The sequence below is a fragment of the Sus scrofa genome, chromosome X, assembly GCF_054392235.1.
Source record: "Sus scrofa isolate SSC_HxYL_T2T_F1_AM1 chromosome X, Sscrofa_HxYL_maternal_Yorkshire_Landrace_v2.0, whole genome shotgun sequence".
Taxonomy (NCBI): Eukaryota; Metazoa; Chordata; class Mammalia; order Artiodactyla; family Suidae; genus Sus; species Sus scrofa.
The window spans coordinates 23,880,415-23,903,021 of NC_139401.1; the positions used below are offsets into that span (position 1 = coordinate 23,880,415).

General features: G+C 38.6%; 1 protein-coding gene across 13 annotated transcripts in view; it reads left to right on the top strand.

Moving 5' to 3' along the window:
- The window catches only part of ZFX (zinc finger protein X-linked), a 62,393-nt gene that overhangs the window by 20,433 nt on the left and 19,353 nt on the right, over nt 1-22,607 (top strand). For 11 of the 13 annotated variants that reach the window (XM_085006333.1, XM_021080656.2, XM_085006334.1 and 8 more), the window contains 2 exon segments: nt 10,298-10,386; nt 13,484-14,053. In XM_085006333.1, coding sequence (XP_084862459.1) covers nt 10,326-10,386; nt 13,484-14,053 — 631 coding nt within the window. In that variant the 5' untranslated portion in view covers nt 10,298-10,325. 13 annotated transcript variants of the gene reach the window in all.

A 22,607-nucleotide genomic window follows, 5' to 3' on the forward strand; every position in this document is an offset into this window, starting at 1 on the left:
AATCCTTTTTTTTTTCTTTGCCCACACCTTTGGCATGCGGAAGTTCCTGGGCCAGTCCCGAACCACAGCAGTGACCCAAGCTGTTGCAGTGACAATGCCCCATCCTCAGCCTTCTGTGCCATACTTCAGTCCTGGAAGAAATACTTTTAAAGTTTCACCTTAGTTTTAGTACATACCTTTTTGTTATAAGGTAATACTGATATTCTTCTATCTAAAAATGCATGTTGTAACATGAAGTTTAAGATTTTCATGTACTTGTATTTTTTAAACAGCTTTATTGAGCTACCATCACCAGTAATTTTAGAACATTTTTATCACTCCAGAAAGAAACCCTGTACCCATTAGCAGTCACCTTCCTTTACTCCTGGCAGTCTACTTTCTGTCTGTATGGATTTGCCTGTTCTTCACATTTCATGTAAATGGAATCCTACATGTGGTTTTTTTGTATGTGGCTTCTTAGCATAATGTTTTCAAGGGTTATCCATGTGGTAGCATGTACTAGTTTTTCATTCTTACTGTATTTTTTGAACTGTTAAGAAAATGTCTATTTCAAATTTATTTTTGCTTTTTAGTTTAGTTTAGTTTCGTCTTTTTAGGGCTGCACCTGAGGCATGTGGGAGTTTCCAGGCTAGGGGTTGAATTGGAGCGTCCTTTGCCAGCCTACACCATAGCCAGATACAAGCCATGTCTTCAACCTATGCTGCACTTCGCAGCAATGTGGGATCCTTAACGCACTGAGCGAGGTCAGGGATCGAACCCATATCCTCAAGGATACTAGTTGGCTTCTTAACCCACTGAGCCACAACGGGAACGCCTCTATTTCAAATTTGACTGATTAGTTTGTTTTAAATAAAAAATAGATGTTGAATTTCAACTTTTCAGCATCTGGAACATCAGGATTTTCCTTTTTTGTGACCTGTTAACTTGGGCCATTATTTGGTTCCATCCTTGAATTTTAGAATAACCATGCTTTGCCAAGCTATCTGTGTGTGTGTGTGTATAAAACATGGTGGATCACATTTGCAAATACCTGACTTGGGATTTATTTATTTATTTATTTATTTATTTTTTTTGTCTTTTGTCTTTTTGTCTTTTGTTGTTGTTGTTGTTGTTGCTATTTCTTGGGCCGCTCCCGCGGCATATGGAGGTTCCCAGGCTAGGGGTCGAATCGGTGCTGGAGCCACTGGCCTACGCCAGAGCCACAGCAACTCGGGATCCGAGCCGCGTCTGCAACCTACACCACAGCTCACGGCAACGCCGGATCGTTAACCCACTGAGCAAGGGCAGGGACCGAACCCGCAACCTCATGGTTCCTAGTCGGATTCGTTAACCACTGCGCCACGACGGGAACTCCAGATCTCTGACTTGGGATTTATAATTAACTAAGTTTGTAGCTTGGTTATATTATTTTCCTTAGGTTTTTTTTAAAATGGTAAATTAGGAGTTCCTGTTGTGGTTCAGTGGTAACAAACCTGGCTAGTATCCATGAGGTTGCTGGTTCGATCCCTGGCCTTGCTCAGTGGTTTAAGGATCTGGTATTTCTGTGAGCTGTGGTGTAGGTTGCAGATGCAGCTCAGATCCCACCTTGCTGTGGCTGTGGTGTAGACTGGCAGCTGCAGCTTGGATTTGACCCCTAGCCTGGAAACTTCCATGTGCTGCAGGTATGGCCCTAAAAAAGCCCCCCCCCCAAAAAAAAGGTAAATTAGTTTTATAAAAAGAACCGAGAAGGCTTTCCTGTTCTCTGCTCTGGCATAGTTCAAATAGCTTTGGGAAAAGCCTAGAGCTTGTTGAAGGGGTAACAGACAAGCCTTCCCCCCCCCCCCCCAATTTCATGGTGCTTAGGTTTTCTATCTCTTATTAAGTTAATGCTTATAACTTAACATTTCTCTTCAGTGTGCTAGCTTAGAATTATAGACTACTTTCTTACAAGTTTTTTACTTTTTCTATATCTAAGTGTTTCTTTTTTTTGAATTTTTATTTTTATTTTTATTTTTACAGAATAAAATACATATATTTAAACACAATTACATTCACACAGATTATTATATCATGGATCTTAAGAAAGAGATTAAGTGACTCCCTCTGGAGAAGTGAAATGGAAAATATGCTGAGACAAATAGGAAATTTATTCTATACTTTATCCCATTTTGTATGGCTTTCATCTTTACTATTTAGTATTATCTGTTATATTTCAATTTTTCTTTAAAAATTAGCATTATATTAAAATTGTGTATATTATGCAACTAAAATTTATAAAGAAGAAAGCCTTATATACCATTAAATATTTTATATAGCATAATAAAAAGAATAAGTTAACTGGTAAGAATAACAAAAATAATACACCCTCTAAAAATAAGTAAAATATAAAATGCATAAATTGGTTAAAAAACAGCGTAACTATATAAATATGTCCTCACAATCTGTTACATCTTATTGATTCTTCAATAGAGGCATTACACCATTCTAGGTGATGTGATAAACAAGACATTATAGACTCTTTCTTTCTTTTTGTCTTTTTAGGGCTGCACTCGCAGCATATGGAGGTTCCCAGGCTAGGGGTCTAATCAGAGCTATAGCTGCCGGCCTACACCACAGCCACAGCAACGCCAGATCCGAGCCATGTCTGCGACCTACACCACAGCTCACGGTAATACCGGATCCTTAACCCACTGAGCAAGGTCAGGGAATCAAACCCACAACCTCATGGTTCCTAGTCATATTCGTTTTCACTGCACCACGACGGGAACTCCTATTTTTCTTTCTTATTTCAAATTATGTATGTTTGCTTCCCCTTACTTTCTTCCTCTCTTTTAGATTATTGTCTAGTAGTATTTTATTTTCTCTCCAAACTCCTGAAAAAAGTCAGGTATGAATTTTTTGGGGGGAGGCGTAGCAGTGGCCATAAACTAGTTGATTCCCTAGCTGTGCTCCAGAGAGTGATCATGGAATTAATGCTGCTGATACTCAGTCGAGCATGCCCATTGTTGGTCATGTATGAATCAGGCGGGGAGAGAAGTCAGGGGAAGGAGAATTAGATGAAGGTAGCCAAAAGGCACAGACTTCCCAGTTATAAGATAAATAAATACTAGGGGTGTAATGTACAGTGTGATAAAGGTAATTAACACTGCTTTAAGTTACATATGAAAGTTGTTAGAGTAAATATTGAGAGTTCTCATCATAAGGGGAAAATTTTTTTTTCTCTTTCTTTAATATTACATCTATAAGATGATGGGTATCCACTGAACTTGTTGTGGTGTGGTCATCATTTCATGATGTATATAAGTCAAATCATTATGTTGTACACCTTAAACTTAGTGTGGAATGTCAGTTGTAACTCAATAAAACTGGAAAAACAGTAAAGATGAGCAAACGGGGGTAAAATAAAGAAGCAGGTATGTGGGTATATGCAGACCAGCCCCTGCATTGTCCAGCCTGTTCTTTTTTATTTTTTGTGATTAAAGGAGTTATTAAGTTATAGGTACAAAGCATACTGCTAATTGTATTAGCAAAGGATCAATGTAAAAATAATCCATAATTCTGCAAACGTCAATTTAAAAAAATTTGTTGCATTTGTCAAAAGGCCTAATATTATATTCTTAACAGTATATATAAGATGTACAGAGAACGTTGTTAGTGTCAGCACTGAGTTTACAGAACCTCACAGACCCAAAGTAATGTATTTAGGAAGAGCAGTAATCAGAAGCCTATGTTCATGTAGGTAAGGGAGAGTCGAGTCAGTATTGGGTTACTGTGTTGATGATCTGACAAGACAGTAATTTTAAGAAGTTTCAGAGTTTCAAAAGATTTAAAATGGTTTAAAAACTGTAAAGCTGCAATATGTCAAATGATTTTTACAACTAGTTACTAGAAAACTATGGAAAGCAGTTAATAGCTTGAATAAAATAACATGAAAGTGAGAATGCTTTAATCTTAGGTAAAAAATACCTGAAAATTATAATACATTATCAGAAAGATTTTCTAATACAGCGAGATAGATTGCACATTAAGGAGTTTGATAAGAAAAGCACTTACTAAATTAACAATTGTGGGAATGACCAGTTCAACCCTATTTGGGGAAAAGACGGCAGATAAAAGGAAAAGGGTAGGAGTTCCCGTCGTGGCTCAGTGGAAACAAATCTGACTAGGAACCACGAGGTTTTGGGTTTGATCCCTGGCCTTGCTCAGTGCGTTAAGGATCCCGTGTTGCCGTGAGCTGTGGTGTAGGCCAACAGCTGCAGCTCCGATTTGACCCCTAGCCCGAGAACCTCCATATGCTACTGGTGTAGCCCTAAAAAAACAGAAGACAAAAAAAAGTGGGGGGCTAAAAGAAAATTTCTGGTAATACCAACCCTTCTTCATCATGTACTGCTTTTGACAGAAATTAACCTTTTAAAAAGTTTTTCCCTGACAGCTTTATTTAGTTTATTCCATGTACTGTGTAGTCTAAATCTCCATATTATGTCAAAACAGTCTTCATCCTTTGATCACATCTAGTGTTTCACAGACTCCACTCCAGTATACTTACAGCTTAAGGTAAACATTAGAGTAAACCCTGAGTAGAATTTTTGTTCAGTCTCAGCAAAAGCTGATAAGCTGTTTTTAAAAACTTCAAAAAGTGTGATCCAAAGAAATGAGTTGTTAAACATTATGATATACAATAGAATGTTAAATTTATGAACATAGATAAATTATTGAGTATATTAAATAGCAGTACTTCATGAAGGGTTATTGCTTTACATAACAATAACCAGTTAGAAAGTATATACATTTCCTAACATCAAGTTACAGTCCTAAAAACAAAGACATTTAAAAAGAGTAGTGCACCTCAGTGCAACCAAGTTCAGAGGGTATTTTGACAACTCTAAAAAATTTTTAATTTTTTTTTATTTTTAAAGTACTTTATTGAGATATGATTGACCTATATAAAAGCTTTACACATTTAAAGTATGCAATTTGATGAGTTTGGGAATAAGTGTACACTTATGAAACCATCACCACCATCAAGGCCATAAACATTCATCACCTCACAAAGTTTCTTCCTACCCTGTTGTTGTTGTCATCTTCTTCTCCTCTTCCTTATTCTGAGAAAACAGAAGATCTACCTTCTCAGCAAATTTTAAGTAAATACTACAGTATTGCTAGCTGTAGGCACTGTGCCATAGAGAGGATCTCTAGAACTCTGTATCCTTTGACTCTGACTATTACTTCACCATCTCCTCAATTTTAACCCCTGGGAACCACCATTCTGCTTTCTGCTTCTGTGAGTTAATTGTTTGAGAGTCCACATATAAGTGAGATCATGCAGAATTTTTTTTTTTTTTTTGGTATCTGGCTAATTTAGTATAATGTCCTCTTGCATCTATGTTGTCATAAATGATGGGATTTTAAGGCTGAATAATATCCCACTGTATGTATACACCACATTTCTTTCTTTATCTATTCATCTGTCAGTGGATGTTTAGGTATTTTGGCAACTGTTAATCTGAAAATGAATAGGGGTTTTGGAAAAGTAAGGCTTTAAAAAGACAACATTTTAAGACGAAAAAAATGTATTTTCTTGTTCAGAAGTGTTTAAAAAATTGTTTTTTGTTTTGTTTTAAATTGAAGTATAGTTAATTTACAATGTTGTATTAGTTTCAGGACCAAATTTTAATAGACTTTGAAAGTTCAAATTCTTAGACTTTAAGTAAACAGAATCTTGAAATTGCCAATTGGCTTAAATGGTGTTATGGAAAAGACTAATCTGTAACCGAAACTTGACCTTGAATTTTTTTTTTCTTTTTTTTTTTTTTTTTTCCTTTTTAGGGCCACACCCACTGCCTAATAGAGGTTCCCAGGCTAGGGGTTGAACTGGAGCTGTAGCTGCCGGCCTGCAGCACAGGATCCTAGCCACATCTGTGACCTACACCACAGCTCACGGCAACGCTGGATCCTTAACCCACTGAGCGAGGCCAGGGATCGAACCTGCTTCCTCATGGATACTAGTTGGGGTCGTTAACCACTGAGCCATGACGGGAACTCCCTAGAAGTATTTCGAGGGCATTTAATAATCAGACTAAATGTTAGTATATGTTCACCCAAATTGTTAGTTTCTTGGTTCTCTGAAGCATTCTGCTTATTTGTCTTCAGATTCAACTGGTCTCTGGGCTTGGTTCTTGCAGCAAAGGTAGGGTACTTTCAGTTACATCATTGGGGCATATGCTCCCCACCCTTACATTATCACCATCCTAAGAACTTTCCTGAGTAGGTTCCATTCTAAGAACATTGGTTTCATTCTGGTTGTCATAGAATTACTTGTAACCCCACAGGGGTTACAAAGTTGAAGTATAGTCATCTCTGCTTGGCAGTACAAAACATGTTTTTTCCTGATTCGAAGATGGAAAAACAACCAGTCAGAACTGTTTGTTGAAAAATTACTGCTTACCTGAGTCGAAATAAGGTGAGTGGACACCCTCCATTTGGGCCAGAATATCTGTTGGGAAATGGATATGCAATAAAACGATGGGAATAGTAGCACATAGGTCTGTTATGGTAGCTTGGGTTAATGTTTTAGAGCACCATAAATGTGGGGGAACTGCTGAAGCTTTCTGAGCAGGGGAGTGCCATGATCAAAGCCATGCTCCCGAGGATTAGTCTATCCCCAGATCACTGGAATGCCCTGGCATTTGGTGCCAGCCCTCACTTGTAGGTTCCTGGTCATTTGTTGTGGGAGTGGCAGAAAGCAAAAAGCCAGTTGAGGCTATTTCTGTCCCCTGGGGATCAGGAAATATGAAGCTGAGAGTTAATGGTAATATTGGGAATAAAAAGAAAGGCCAGATTGCTGAGAAGTTGTGGAGAAGGAATGGATACAGTGTGACAAACAGACAAAATAGAAACAGTGAAGAATGAAAAAGCCATGGTGGTCGTGTCTTGTCAGGGGAGAGCAAGAGTTTTGTTCTGATGAAAATGTTCATCAGACAGTCCGGTGGAAGTGTTAAGTACTACCTTGAGTATGTGAATTTGGGGAATCATCCTTGTGTAAGTGGTAGTTGAAAGCCTGGAATAAAGAGAAAGCAGAAGAGAAGAGGGCTGAGTGTCCCACTCTGGGCAAGGCTGCAGTAGTAATGGGAGAGGGGTGGCAGAGTGCATAGCGGTTGGGAAGGTGAGAGGGAGGACTAGGATGTCACTTAAACTGAGGGAGAAGAGAATTTCACAATCAATGATTATCTGTCAAACTCTAATAGAAAAGCCAAGAGAAAGAGTTACTGTGCAGGTTGAGAATAATTAGAGCTGATGAGTTTGGGTTTATGTAGGGAAATTGGGGAAAAGAGTCTTAAATACATCAACAAATCACATTTTTTTGCCTTCTAAATTGGCTTAATTTCATGTGGTACTATGTCATGCTTAGAAAATTAGTTTACATTTATCATTTTGTTATTAAGATTTTTTTTGGCCATACCATGCAGAAGTTCCCGGGCCAGGGATCGAACCTGCACCACAGCAGCGACAACACTGGATCTCCAACGTGCTGAGCCACCAGGGATCTCTTGTACTTACATTTTTAAAAGGGGAAAAAGAATTATGGCCAGAGGTGATTTTGATAGGGAGAGAGCAGAGGCAACTTAGAGCATGCACATTTTTCATTTTTTATAGTTGAAAATTTTTGTTTGTTGGTCCTTTTAATTTGAAGCTTTGAGTAAATAACATGAAACATACTCTTTCCTGAAAATGAATAGAATATACCTCAGAGTTGACAAACTGAAAATGTATTTATTATATTAATATTAATTTGAGTGTCTCATATTTTAAGGAATATATATATATATATATAAATCAAAGTTAGCACCCGAAAGAAATGTAAATAATGATAATTTACAGCGAACAAGTACAATCAGATAAAAAGGAAAAAGGATAAAAGTGTTAGAGAAATTCAGAGGAGGGAGAGATTATTTTTAGCTTTTTTTGTTTGTTTGCTTGTGGGGAAGGGGGTTGAAGGGAAAGATTCAAGCAGAGATGATAGAGGAAATGTATTGTAGGTAGAAGAAACCCTGAGCCAGATACAGAGTTTGGTTTTCCCAGGACATTGGCATTTTGATTGGTTGAAGTGTATGCATGTGGTGGGAGAGAAGGGATGCTTGGTGGAAAATTAGGGACGATAATGACAGAGTTTGTAGCTGGAACTTAGAAGATGACAAGAGTTTCAACTTTATTTGGAGGCAGCAATTAAACTTTTTTTTTTTTTTTTGTCTTTTTGTCTCTTTAGGGCTGCACCCTGCGGCATATGGAGGTTCCCAGGCTAGGGGTCGAATCACGATTGCAGCTGCTGGCCTACGCCAGAGCCACAGCAACGTGGGATCTGAGCTGCGTCTGCGACCTGCACCATAGCTCACGGCAATGCTGGATCCTTAACTCATTGAGCGAGGCCAGAGCTTGAACCTGCAACCTCATGATTACTAGTTGGGTTCGTTAACCACTGAGCCACAACAGGAATTCTGCCATTAAATGTTTTTTGAACAGAGGCCTTTTATCACCTAGCTGATGCTTTAGAAAAATAACTCTTATTTCTATTATTTGAAATTTTAGTAAGCAGCATGCAACACTTATATCATCAGCAAAAAAATGATAAAAGAAAGATGCGTCTAATAGTACCATCTTGGTTGGATTAGAAAGTAAGAAAGAAGAGATAAAGAAACCAGTGAGAGGGGAGAGTTCCCTTGTGGCACAGTGGGTTAAGGATCCAGTGTTGTCACTGCAGCAGCTCAGGTTGCTGCTGTGGGCATGGGTTTAATCCCTGCTGGGGGAACTTCCACATGCCATGGGCATGGCAAAAAGAGAAAGAGGAGAGAGAAAGAAACCAGTGAGGGGGGCAGTTTATGTAGTACTTAAACATGAGTAAACCCTAATCCCTGGTCCCTGCTCTTTTGAATATTTGGTAGTATGTTATCTGTCTGGTTAAGTTCTCTTTGTTTTAAGTTTTTGGCTTAGGTAGAAAAGGGAGCATTAAGGTCATCGAGATAGCTTATAGAAACTCAAGGTAGATAAGGTTCTGTAGCTGGACCTCAGAAAGGTCTAAAACCAGGAGCTAAAAAGCTGTTGATAATCCTCCCCTTTCTCCTCTCTCTACTGTTTCTCAGGACATTCACTTGAATTCTTCTTAATCATTTGTACACTTAATCTCACTAGTCTAGGAGACTGAAGTTGCTGAAATTGGAACCTGGCCTTCCTCAGCTTCAGTGTTCAGTTACCAAGAGAGGATAGAGAGACAAACTGACCTTTGCTCATGGTTTCCATTTTCAGGGATAGGACTTTGATTTTATTCTGCTCAAATATGAACTTATTTTTACTGTTTTATAGCTAGTGCCAATCACCTATGGCCAGGAGAGTATAAATACACTGTGGGAATTTACTTCTCTAGATTGGAGGGTTAGTTAAGAGGTTACTGTAAGTTCGGCAAAAATCCCAAAGGATGTTTACTATGATTATGCACTTTGAATTTTTAACCATTGTTTAGTGTATTTTTTGCAAGATTGCAGACTACATTAAATGTAAAGAAGTAATTTGAAAATCATGCAGGAATTTCCTTCCAATAAGGTGCAAAGTGTAAGTTGAACCTTAATGAAACTGGTTACCCTTGTGGGAGTGTGGCGTATACAGGCTGAGAGAAGACAAGAGTGCTGAGATACTGGAAATGTTCTATATCTTCATCTGGGTAGAGTAGTGATTACACAGATTTATGCATGTGTCAAAATTCATCAAGATGTTTGCTGTATGTGTCTATGTCTATCTAAGTATCTTGAACAAAAAGTCTAGGCAAAGTTGACTATTTGATTTATCCACCTTTCCTTGTTGTACAGATACTTGTATATCATTAAATTTTTGGCAATTTAACTTTTCCCTTTTATTTCAGATAGATATATTTTTCTTTTCTTTCTTTCTTTTTTTTTTTTTTTGTCTTTTTAGGGCCTCATCTGTGGCATATGGAAGTTCCCAGGCTAGGGGTTGAATCGGAGCTGCAGCTGCCAGCCTGTGCCACAGCAGCTTGGAATCTGAGCCATGTCTGTGACCTACACCACAGCTGATGGCAACGCCGAATCCTGAACCCACTGAGCGAGGCCAGGGATTGAACCCACATCTTCATGGATACTAGTCAGGTTCATTACCACTGAGCCAGGACGGGAACTCCCAGATAGATACATTTTTGATAGATATTCATCTGTCATATAATTTTGAGTGTTTTGGAAATGTCATATTATGATGACTTTTTTAACACATGATATAAAAAAAGTAATACTTAGTTTACTTTCTTCCCCTAATTTAGGAGCTCTGACTGATGAGAATTAAAGGCCATGGATGAAGATGGACTTGAATTACAACCACAAGAGCCAAACTCATTTTTTGATGCAACAGGTATAACTACTTGGGTTGTTCCACTTTTCAACTACCACATTTGGAGTTGACTATCAAGTAGACAAATTGCTAGACTCTCTCACTGATATTCACACTTAGGTATCTTGTTAGCCTGTCAAGCCTACAAATGTTAAAGTGAGTGCTTTATTGTTCCCCTCCTTAAAATTTGGTTCCCTCATAACCAACATTCATATTCTTGTCAGTAACAGCAACAATATCGAAGTCTTAGTGTTAAGTTATTCTTGCCCAGTTATAGCACTAAGTCCTGTTATAGTTCTTCCTTTGAAATCTACTTTCTTCCACATAGACTGGCTCTATCATCTCATTCTTAGTCTGCAATAACTTTTAAATTATTTTCCTTACCCTTAGTCTTTTTTTATCTAGCCCACCAATCAGAAAATAACATATGGATCATGTCATTTCTCTGTTTCCCATTACCCAGAAGGTAAAGTATAAACCTAGGGTCTTCCACATTCTGACTCCATCCTACTTTTAAAATCCTCTCTCTCACAAGTTAACAAAAAGAGCCATTTGCTTCAGGAAGATGGAGTCTTACCTCACTCCCCAAACTGTATAAGGAAAATTAAATTTATGAAGTTCTGAAAATAGAGGATCATGGGAGTTCCTGTTGTGGCTCAGTGGAAACAAATCCAACTGGTATCCATGAGGATGCGAGTTCAATCCCTGGCCCCACTCAGTAGGTTAAGGATCTGGCATTGCCTTGAGCTGTGGTGTAGATTGAAGATGCAGCTCGGATCTGGCGTTGCTGTGGCTGTGGTGTAGGCTGGCAGCTGTAGCTCTGATTGGACCCCTAGCCTGGGAACTTCCATGTGCCATGGGTGCGGCCCTAAAAAGCAAAAAAACCAAATAATAATAATAAATAAAAATAGAGGAAAATGTATTCACAATTTCTGATTACCCATGGTTCCAGTTATGTAACATAGTGAAGTGTTTATGCTAGGTTTTATAGTATAAAATGGTTTTATATCACACTAGCTACCCATATAAATAAAATGTTAATGACTTTTCCATTGGACTTGAAATGACTGTATTGCAGTATATTAAAGAACTAGCAATTAACTTTATCAGGAAATTACTGGTGATTTTTAATTTTAACTTTAATTTCTAAATCTAATGGATATATGTATTTTTCTTAACAATTTGGGATAATCTTTTGACTCATATTTGGTTATTTAAGTTTGATAATGACAAATGCCAAGTTATGATTCTTTCTCATGAACATGAGGTATAATTAATGTGCTTGAAAGAGAAACTAAGCTCTTTGGAGGAAAATGCACCCTATTTACTAGCTTAATAGTGCCACAAGCAAGCCTGGATCATGGGCTGAGTGGGGGATTGAAGGGCTGTTGCATTTTAGCCCTGATTGTTAACACTTATGGTGTTTGTTTATCTTTGAGCAAGTCACTTAATCTGCCAGGGCCTCCATTTTCATATGTCCTAATAATAATGAAACCTTTCATTACAGTTTTTCAGAACACTTCCCATATATTCCCATTTGATCATCACAACAGTCTGTGAGGTATGCATGGCAGATACTACTGTCCTCATTTTACTGATGAGGAAACCGAAACTCAGAGGTTAAATGACTTGCCCAAGGTCACAAAACTAATAAGTGTCCAAACCCTGTTCTCTGATTTAGATTTTGTAACCAGTACTCTTGCCACTAAGTGCTTTCATCTTTGTGTCTGCAGAATGGAGATTACAGTGATTTATTGCTTGATGTTAATATTGGGAATATTAAAAACATTTAAAAGCATTTTGTAGAAGTTCTATAGGAATTAAAGCAAACATACTCATTATTTCTGGGTGTAATTAAAATGGATCTTAACTTGCTTTAAGATTTCCTACAGTTTTAAAGGTTCTTTGGCTGTTGTTGATTATTTGCATTTGTTTAAAAAAAGCCATGTGTCTCTCTGAGGGCCTGGCCACTGATACACAGTCATTGAGTTAGGCAGCTGCTTGGACTCAGCCTCATCTGAGTCACATCCAGAAGCACTAATTGACTGAATAGCTTTTTAGGTAAGACTTTTAAAAGCAATTGTTTGCTTTTCTCTGGATCAGGAGCCAAGATAGAAGATTCGTTTTATTTTATCTTACATTATGTTTTTAGCAAGGATACTGATTTCGATTCTCATTTGTGGCATTCATTCAGTAATGTTACTGAGCACTGTAATCTGTGCAAACTGTGTGATCTTGGTGAAGTCATTTAATCTCACTGGGCTTCAATTGATTCAACCCTCTACCTTCATTCCTTAACTGCAGAGTGGACTAGAGTAGGGGGATTGGGATCTGGGGGGATGGGGGGAAGCTGGATGGGGCAAACTACCCTGGTGAAGTTGGGGCAGGCCCTGCTCCAATAACCTCACCTTCCACTGCTCCAGAGCAGCTGCACTTTTATTCATCTTTACCTATCCACAGAGGCTTCTTAACCACTTGTTTTCCCTCTTTAACTGTGGCCTTCTAGCTCTCTTTGTATTAATGGCCCAATCCTTTTTATATTCTAGATTCAGAGGATAGTTTCTGAGTTTTGGTAGTCATAAATGGAGGATATTGGTGGGATATTGTTCTAGAGCAAAGGAGGAGAAAAGGGGAAAAAAATGGAAGGGAAATAAAACATGGGAGAGATGGAAAGAAGAAAAAATAGGAGTTGAGAGAAATGAGCAAGAAGGGAAACAAATGAAAAACATATGATGAAGGAAATGGAATATACCATTGCCACCTGAAGTTGCTTTACTTATTAATTTTTATAATCATCCCTTAAGTACCTCTGCATATGGGCTTAATATTAGTCAGCCTAGAATTTTACTTTCATGAATATTTTTTCTATGACTGCCTCAATTACTTTGTTTTTCCATTATTTCCTTATCTGTTAATTGATTTGGGATGAGTGTAAATGTTCTTTTATTAAGAATTTCTATTTCTGATATGATTCAAAAATAGATTCCCTCTTTATTTCTGTAGTCTATTGTAATGTTTGAGATAACTGAAGTGCTAGTCTGTTTTCCTGGTAACAGTTACACTAATTGAGGTACTCATGCATGTCTACCTGAAATTTGTGATTTTTTGTTTTTTTAAGGAGCTGATGCTACACACATGGATGGTGATCAAATTGTTGTGGAAGTACAAGAAACTGTTTTTGTTTCAGATGTTGTGGATTCAGACATAACTGTGCATAACTTTGTTCCTGATGACCCAGACTCAGTTGTAATCCAGGATGTTATCGAGGACGTTGTTATAGAAGATGTTCAGTGCCCAGATATCATGGAAGAGGCAGATGTATCTGAAACGGTCATCATTCCTGAGCAAGTGCTGGACTCAGATGTAACCGAAGAAGTTTCTTTAGCACATTGCACAGTCCCAGATGATGTTTTAGCTTCTGATATTACTTCGGCCTCAATGGCTATGCCAGAACATGTCTTGACAAGTGAATCCATACATGTGTCTGACGTTGGACACGTTGAACATGTTGTTCATGATAGTGTAGTTGAAGCAGAAATCGTCACTGATCCTCTTACAGCTGATGTAGTGTCAGAAGAAGTATTGGTAGCAGATTGTGCCTCTGAAGCAGTCATAGATGCCAATGGGATCCCTGTGGACCAACACGATGATGACAAAAGCAACTGTGAGGACTACCTAATGATTTCCTGTAAGTCTTGGGGTACAATGATTGTAAGATGTGTTTTCGAAGGCTGTCTTTCCCAACTTACATCAAGGGTGAAGTTTTCTTGACTTCTATACAATTCACATAAATCCCATAGACCTTCCTTCATTGTTTCAGTTTGGAGCCTGTAGGATAACTCTTAAGTAAAGTGAAATGGTACAGAGTAGAGTCCTTTCTCAGTAAGAACACAATAGAAAGATGAGATTTTGTCAGTCTAGAGAGACAAATAGGAGAAGCATTAGAACTGAACTTTTTGAAATCATGAAGAATGTGATCGGGGTATTACCAGCCTTTATTAAAATTAGGAATCTTCTTGACACTTAAAAGGAGGTGAACTTGGAGAAAAATGTATAACCAAATTACTTATATCCTTGTACATGGATGTACAGTACTACCTATGTAATACTTATGTGCTTACTCTACTTATATCTAAAATGCTCTTTATATAGCAAATAGCATGAAAAAGAGCTGTGGCGTAGTATTGAAACATAAATGATTCCAAAACATGATTTCAAGTATTATGGTCTTATATCGGGTTATTAAAGAAAAATAAGGTGTTTTGGAACACACCTCTAATGTCTGGGAGGACAGCTATGTCTTCTTACAATTTATTTCTTCGTACCACTTTCAGAGATGAAATCCTCAGTTGGATAGACCACAGTTCTGACCCAGTATGGAAATTTTTACACCTTAAGGGACTAAACGTCTAACAAACACTCACAGACTGCCTTTATAAATTCACAAGACTGTTTCTTTTGCTCGAATACCTGTTATAATATAGGAATTTAATATAACATGTTGGAGTCCACCAGCATTTAGGAAATAGCTTTTAAAAGTTCTTAACAAGTTTTGGAAATCAGAGAATTCTTTGTGTAAAGAGGAAGAAAATGCCTTCATTCAGCATGTGTTTATTGTGCACCTCCTGTGTGTCGGATGTTATTGTAGATAGTGTAGGTATGGATATGTGTTAAACAAAAAAATACACAAAACCATTGTCTTTGGAGAGTGTACAATCTACAGTGGGAGAGAAAAATAGGTTACACTTTGATGCATAGGTGTAACTAAATTGCTGTGAAGACAGAATGGAGGTGCTGATCTTTGAACTCAGGGATGAGTTCTAGTTTTACAAGATTAAAAAAGACATGGGTAGGAAGGAGCCATTCTGGGGAAATGGTATAGTATGTAAAAAAGGTCTTGGTTTCTGCTGGGAATACTGGGAACTTTAGGATGTATTTGTGTATCTTTATGCACTGTTTAATTACTTAAAATAAATTTCTAGAAATAGAATTGCTGGATCAAAGGGCATATGTGTTTACAAGTCTGGTTACATTGCCTTGGTATTTTGCCTAATATGATTGCTCACCAAGTTTATGAGAATGTCTGTTTCCCTACACCCTGACCAACAGAGGGTATTGTTTTCCTTTTTAATTTTTGCCAATCTGGGATAGGGAAAAATATAGTATCCTGTTTCAAGTTTGAATTTATTTTAGGAAGATAGTCCTGGTAGTAATATGGAATAAGAGTTGGCGAAGAGAGATGAGTGGTAGAGAGTAGTTGAAATGATTCATGCATGAGATAAAGAAGATCCTAAATACCTTCATAGTAATGGGAATAGGGAAGGGAAGCTGGATTTAAGAGAGTTAGGAAGTAAAGTGAATATGATTTAGTGGTAGATAGAGTAGGGGTAGGAATTTGAGGGAGAAAGAGAATTCAAGACGACCCTAAGGTTTCTACCTTGGGAGAGTTGGGTGTCTGGGAGGAGGAATAGATTTGGTGGAAAGAAAATAATTTAGGACCTGTTAAAAGTTTGAGTTGCTTGCTGAATGCAATTGGGTGGATGTTTTCTATAGTGAGTTGAAAGAAATGAATTTGGTGCTTTTGAGAGAGTTTGTGAGCTGGGGAAGAGATTTGGGACAAAAAATCAGGAAGTTTTAGGAAGAAGAAGAGAAAAATTTTTAGAGAGTGTTTTTTAGCATTGTCAGAGGATAAGCAGAATTTCTGAGTGTCACTTAGTGAGAGAATGGGCTTTTAGTTGGGCAACTAGGGGGTCATTAGTATCTTTTTTTTTTTTTTTTTTTTTTTTTTTTTTTTTTGCTTTTTAGGGCTGCATCTGTGGCATATGGAAGTTCCCAGACCAGGGTTCGAATCAGAGCTCCAGTTGCCAGCCACCGCCACAGCCACAGCAATGGCAGATCTGAGCTGCGTCTGTGACCTACACCACAGCTCACAGCAATGTTGGATCCTTAACCCACTGAGCAAGGCCAGGGATTGCACCTGCATCCTCATGGATACTAGTTGGGCTCGCTAGCACTGAACCACAATGGGAACTTGCTTTTTTTTTTTTTTTTTTTGAATGATCTTTTTAATTTTTTTGTGTGTAAAGGCAACTTTATTATTTTTAATTTTTTTATTGTAACTATTGGGTATAAGATAGGCTCAAGGATGTATTGTACAACATAGAGAACATAGGCAATATTTTGTAATAACTGTAAATAGAAAGCAGCTTTTAAAATTGTATAAAAAAAATCATTGGTATCTTCATTAGAATAGTTTCATTAAAACATGGGCCAGTGGAAGAGGTAGAGAAGAAGAGCTGTGATGGATTGAGAAGTTGGTGGAAGTGGTGGAGTAGATGAAGCAGTTGGTATTAATTGCTGTTTTGGTCAGTGAAGGGATAGAAGCAACAAGAGTACAGCTTGTGATGGTTGGCTGGATGGCGAAGGTGTGTTGAGCATGTTTATAGGCTTATGATGCAGAACACCAACTGTTGAACAGGGAGACCGAAGATAAAGGAAGGACTGAAGGATAGACTGGGTTCCAGAGAAGAGGAAGGGAGTAGCGTCCAGAGCAGTGGTGGAAGGCTGATGGGTGAGTCCTAGAGAGGAAGAGTGAGTCCCCTTTTCTGAGGCAGGAAGGCAGTTAAGGATCAGGAAAATTGGAGAGTCTGGGACCGTTAGGTTAGAAGGAGTGTTTGAATATTGACGGCTATTTTCTCTGTGTAGCAAATTCACCTGCTAACATAGAGGGACCTGGAGAGGCTAAGTGGGAGCCGAAGGGTAGTGGCAAAGAGTTGAAAAGCTTTTGCTTTATGGGGATGGCCCAGGACAGAAAGCTAAGAACTTACAAGAAAGATTGCTGAACTGCAGAAGCCAGTGTGATTGGGAGTCTGGCTTTGTATGTAAGATGCATTATTTAGTATGAAAATACTATTTTTAAATACAACTGCCAAATTTTCTATCCCACGACTAGGCAACCTAGGAGCGAGGTTGGAGAAAGGAGGGAGTTGGGTTTGTTGTGCTTTATGAGGGAAGAGGGTCTGGTGAAATACTTAAGAGAAAGCACTCTCTGTTCTTGACCTTTCTTTCCATTCTCTGCCCTTTCGGTCTTAAACTTGTTTACTAAGCAGTAAAATGCATGGCATTGGTTCAACTTGTAGCTGCACACTATATCTTACCTTTATTACTCTTGTAGGAAGTTTAACCCTCCAAGAAAGTCATCAAAAAGCCCAGAAGTTTCTTTACTAACAGTTGACATAGTCTACTGGATGGTTGTATTAAAGTCCAGAGTTGCAAAATTTTCATTAAAAATCTTATTTATAGTTGTCATTTTTTTTTTTTTTTTTGGTCCTGGGTTTCTGCTAATTTATATAGATTTTAATGTTCTGAAAAAGCAAATACAGATGGACACAAACTGCTACTGTAGTATTCGTATGTAGAATACATATTTTAATAATACAATGATAATTCTTTTACTTTTAAAATAGAATATCACATCCACACTCAAAGAATATGAAGAACACATATACAAGTATCTTATCCCCCTATTTTACTCTACTGAAATAATTGAATTGGTTTTAAATTGGGTTTAGGGGAGTTCCCCCTTGTGGCGCAGCGGAAATGAATCTGACTAGGAACCATGAGGTTGCCGGTTCGATCCCTGGCCTCACTCAGTGGGCTAAGGATCCGGCATTGCTGGAAGCTGTGGTGTGGGTTGCAGATGCAGCTCGAATCTGGTGTTGCTGTGGCTGTGGTGTAGGCCAGCAGCTTTAGCTCTGATTCAACCCCTATCATGGGAACCTCCTTATGCCACAGATGTGGCCCTAAAAAGCCAAATGAATAAATAAATAAATTGGGTTTAGGGATATTGACTTGCAGTAGTATCTTTCATATTCTATTACATAGACACTTCTTCACTCTTTCCCTCCACTCCATACCATCATCCCTTTTCACTTCAAAGTAATGATTATGTCAGACTATTAGCTTTGGAATCAAACCAGTTGAATGCCTTGGAATTAATTAGCTTTTCTCTTGTTTCTGCCTCCCAGTAAAGATAATTCTTTTATGCTGCATTTTAACTTAAAACCTATAGTAATTTCAGGAATTGCCTGGTGGCTCAGAGGGTTAAGGATCCAGTGTTGTCACTGCAATGGCTCAGGTTTGATCCCTAGCCGTGGAACTTCTGCATGCCACAGGCATAGCCAAAGGAGGGGTGTGGGGGCAGCAACCCTATAGCGATTTCAGAAGTTTAGGATTGACCAAAAAAAAAAAAAACAAAAAAAACAAAAAAAAAACCAAGGAGTTCCCGTCGTGGCTCAGTGGTTAACGAATCCAACTAGGAACCATGAGGCTGCGAGTTCGATCCCTGCCCTTGCTCAGTGGGTTAAGGATCTGGCGTTGCTGTGAGCTGTGGTGTAGGTCGCAGACTCGGCTTGGATCCTGTGTTGCTGTGGCTCTGGTGCAGGCCGGCAGCTACAGCTCCGATTAGACCCCTAGCCTGGGGACCTCCATATGCCACGGGAGCAGCCCAAGAAATGGCAAAAAGACAAAAAAAAAAAAAAATTAAGTTTAGGATTGAGAAGGGCTTTGTGGTAAGCACGTAGAGGAACTGTGGCCTGATTTTATTTGTGATAGAGAATTCTGAGATGCCATTATTAGCAGTCAGCTTGAATGTATGAGTATTCTTTTCTTTCAACATTTCAGTAAGTTATTGAATCTAAGAGTCTAATAAATGGCTTTTGTAAAGTTTTTAGTGTCCGTCTTGGCAGGTTTCTTCCCTCCAAAGGTCTCATTTAAAATGATGATGAAGTAATTGTGTTATGGTAGTGTATGTTGGCACAAATACACTGTGTTGTCACAGTATGGCTGTCTTTGAGGTCAGGATGACCTCTTCATCTAGTCTTTGCTGTCTAGATGTTGTGATCGCTTCTAAATTGTTTCTTAAGGACAGGAACTGTCTATTGCATCGTAGCTACTTATGTATCTTCCCCATCAAACCCTTTAGCATATTAGATGTGAAATATTTGTTGAATAAATGAATATATGAATCCTCTAGCTGAAAGTTTCTGTATGGCATACCTCATCCCAGATATTAATGACACGTTTCTTCCTCACCAGAAGCTGTTGGGTTCTTACTTGGTTCTGGTCAGGCTAGATATGGTGATACTGCTTTATGGCACTTAAAGTGCCAAGAGTTTTATGGCTCTCTGAGAGGTGGAGTGTTGGTATCATCCTTTTGTTACTCACATTGTTTCTTAGTTCTCCATTAATCTGAGACAGTGACATCCCTAATTTCTTCGCAGTGGTTATCACCCTCCTACAGTTTCATTTTGCAGCTGCGTAGTCAAGATGCTATTTTGTGAAACATTAGCTTGTACAATAGGGCAAGTTGGGAAAGATCTGGTGATGATGAGTCAGGCACTGCCTTACAACAGCTGCAGGAAAGAAAATATTCTTTCGGTGCCTCTCATTAACATGGTCAACAAAATGTCATTCTAGATCTTGTTGACATGTCTCATGTCTGTATTCGTCTCTCTCCTTCCTTTCCCTTCCCTTCCCCTCCCTTTCTTTCCCTTCCCTCCCCTCTCCTCCCCTCCCCTCCCCTCCCTCTTCTCTTCCCCCGAGGCATATGGAGTTCCTGGGCCAGGGATCAGATTCAAGTTGCAGTTGTGGCAACGCTGAATCCTTTAAAACCCGCTGTGCCACACTGTGGATCGAACCTGCATCCTGGTACTGCAGAGATGCTGCCTATCCCATTGTACCACACCAGGAACTCCTTTTAATTTATTTTTTGAATTTTTAATTTTTTTTGGCTGTGCCTGTGGCATGCAAAAGTTCCCGGGCCATGGATCACACCTGAGCCACAGCAGTAATGAGAGCCACAGTGGATCCTTAACCTGCTGAGTCACCACAGAACTCCCTGTCATGTCTTTTAATTAAACATGTCTTTTAATTAGAACAGGTAGGAGATGAATGGGAGTTAGACTTTCCTTTCTAATCCTAGTTCTAGTTTAAGTGTAGAAATAAACTTTTTTTGGTAATAGTTTTATCCGTATACCATTTATTTAAAGTGTGCAGTTCAGTGGATTTTAGTATATTCCTAAACTTGTGCAACCATCACCACAATCAGTTTTATTAGAGATTTTTCATTATCTCAAGGAGAAACCCCATATCCTGTAACTATCACTCCTATCATCCCCCTTGATCCTTTCCAACTCTAAGCAACCCCTAATCTACTTTCTGTATGTATTTGCCCATTCTGGACATTTCATATAAGTGGAATCCCATAATATGTGGTCTTTGTGTCTGGTTTCTTTGACCTAGCATAATGTTTTCAGCATTCATCTATGTTATAGCATGTATCAGTACTTTATTCCTTTTTATTACTGAATAATATTCCATTGTAAGTTTATACATTTTCATCTCTCCTGGGCATATATATTGGAATGGAATTGCTGGGTCATATGGTAATTCTGTATTTAACCTTTTGAGAAACTGCCAGTGTTTTCCAAAGCGGTTGTGCCATTTTATATTCCCACTAGCGGTGAAAGAGTATTCTGTTTTCTCCACATCCTCTCCAGTACTTTTTTTTTTTGGTCTTTTTTTTTTTTTTTAGGGTCACACCTGTGGCTTATGGAAGTTTCCAGGCTAGGGGTCGAATTGGAGCTGTAGCTGCTGGCCTACACCACAGCCAGAGCAACACCAGATCCAAGCCATGTCTGTGACCTACACCACAGCTCATGGCAATGCTGGATCCTTAACCCACTGAGCAAGGCCAGGGATCGAACCCGAGTCCTCACAGATACTAGTCAGATTCGTTACTGCTGAGCCACGACGGGAATTCCTCCGGTACTTATTAATACTGACTTCTCTTGATAGCTATCCTCGTGGATGCGAACTGATATCTGATTGTGGTTTTGATATGTCTCCCTGATGGCTGGTGATGTTGAGCGTCTTTTCATATGCTTATTGGCCATCTGTATATGTTCTTTGGAGTAATGTCTGTTTAGATCCTTTGCCCATTTTTATTTATTTTTTAGGGCTGCAGGTGTGGCATATGGAAGTTCCCAGGCTAGGGGTCGAATCAGAGCTGCAGCTGCCCGCCTACACCACAGCCATAGCAACGCTGGATCCAAGGCATGTCTGCAACCTACACCACAGTTTCATGGCAATGCCACATCCTTAACCCACTGAGTAGGGCCAGGGATTGTACCCACATCTTCATGGATACTAGTCAGCTTCATTACCATTGAGCCACAATGGGAACTCCTTTGCCCATTTTTTAAATTGAGTTGTGTCATTTTGTTACTGAGTTGAAAGAATTTTTTTATATATATTCTAGATGCAGGCTCCTTATATATAATTTGCAAATATTTTCTCTTATTCTTTATATTTTCTCCTGTTGATTGTCTTCACTTTTTTTTTGATAGTGTTCTCTGATGCACAATAGTTTTAAGTTTTGTTGAAGTCCAATTTTTCTCTACAGGCATACCTGGTATATATTGCAGGTTTAATTCCAGACCACTACCGTAAAGCAAATGCCGCAATAAAGCGAGTCACACTATATAGTACTATGTTACATGTGTAATAGTTTTATGTCTTAAAAAAAGTACATGTATCTTTTTTTTTTCATGGCCACACCCATGGCATAGGTAAGTTCCCAGGCCAGGGATTGAATCAGAGCCTCAGCTGTGGCAGTGCCGGATCCTTTAATCCACTGGACCAGGCCAGGGATTGAACCCATGCCTCTGCAGCAGCCCGAGCCTCTGCAGTTGAATTCTTAACCTACTGCACCATAGTGGGAACTCCAAAAAAGTACGTATCTTAATTAAAAATACTTTATTGCTAAAAAATGCTAACCGTCACCTGAACCTTCATGAGTTGTAGTAACATCAAAGATTGCGGTCACAGTTAACTGTAATATAATAATAATGAAAAAATTGAATATTGTGAGAATTACTGGAATGTCACACAGGCATGAAGCAAATGTTGGAAAAATGGCGCCGATAGACTTGTTGGACCTAGGGTTGCCGCAGTCGTCAATCTGTGAAAAATACGATTATCTGTGAAGTGCAATAAAATGAGATATGCAGGTAAATTTTTTTGTTGCTTGTCCTTTTGGTGTCTCATATAATAAATTTTTGCCTAATCCAAGATCATAAGGATGTACCTCTGTGTTTTCCTCTAAGAATTGTGTAGTTTTAGCTCTTAGGTTTAGGGCTTTGATCTATTTTGAGTTTATTTTTGTTTATAGTGTGGGGTAA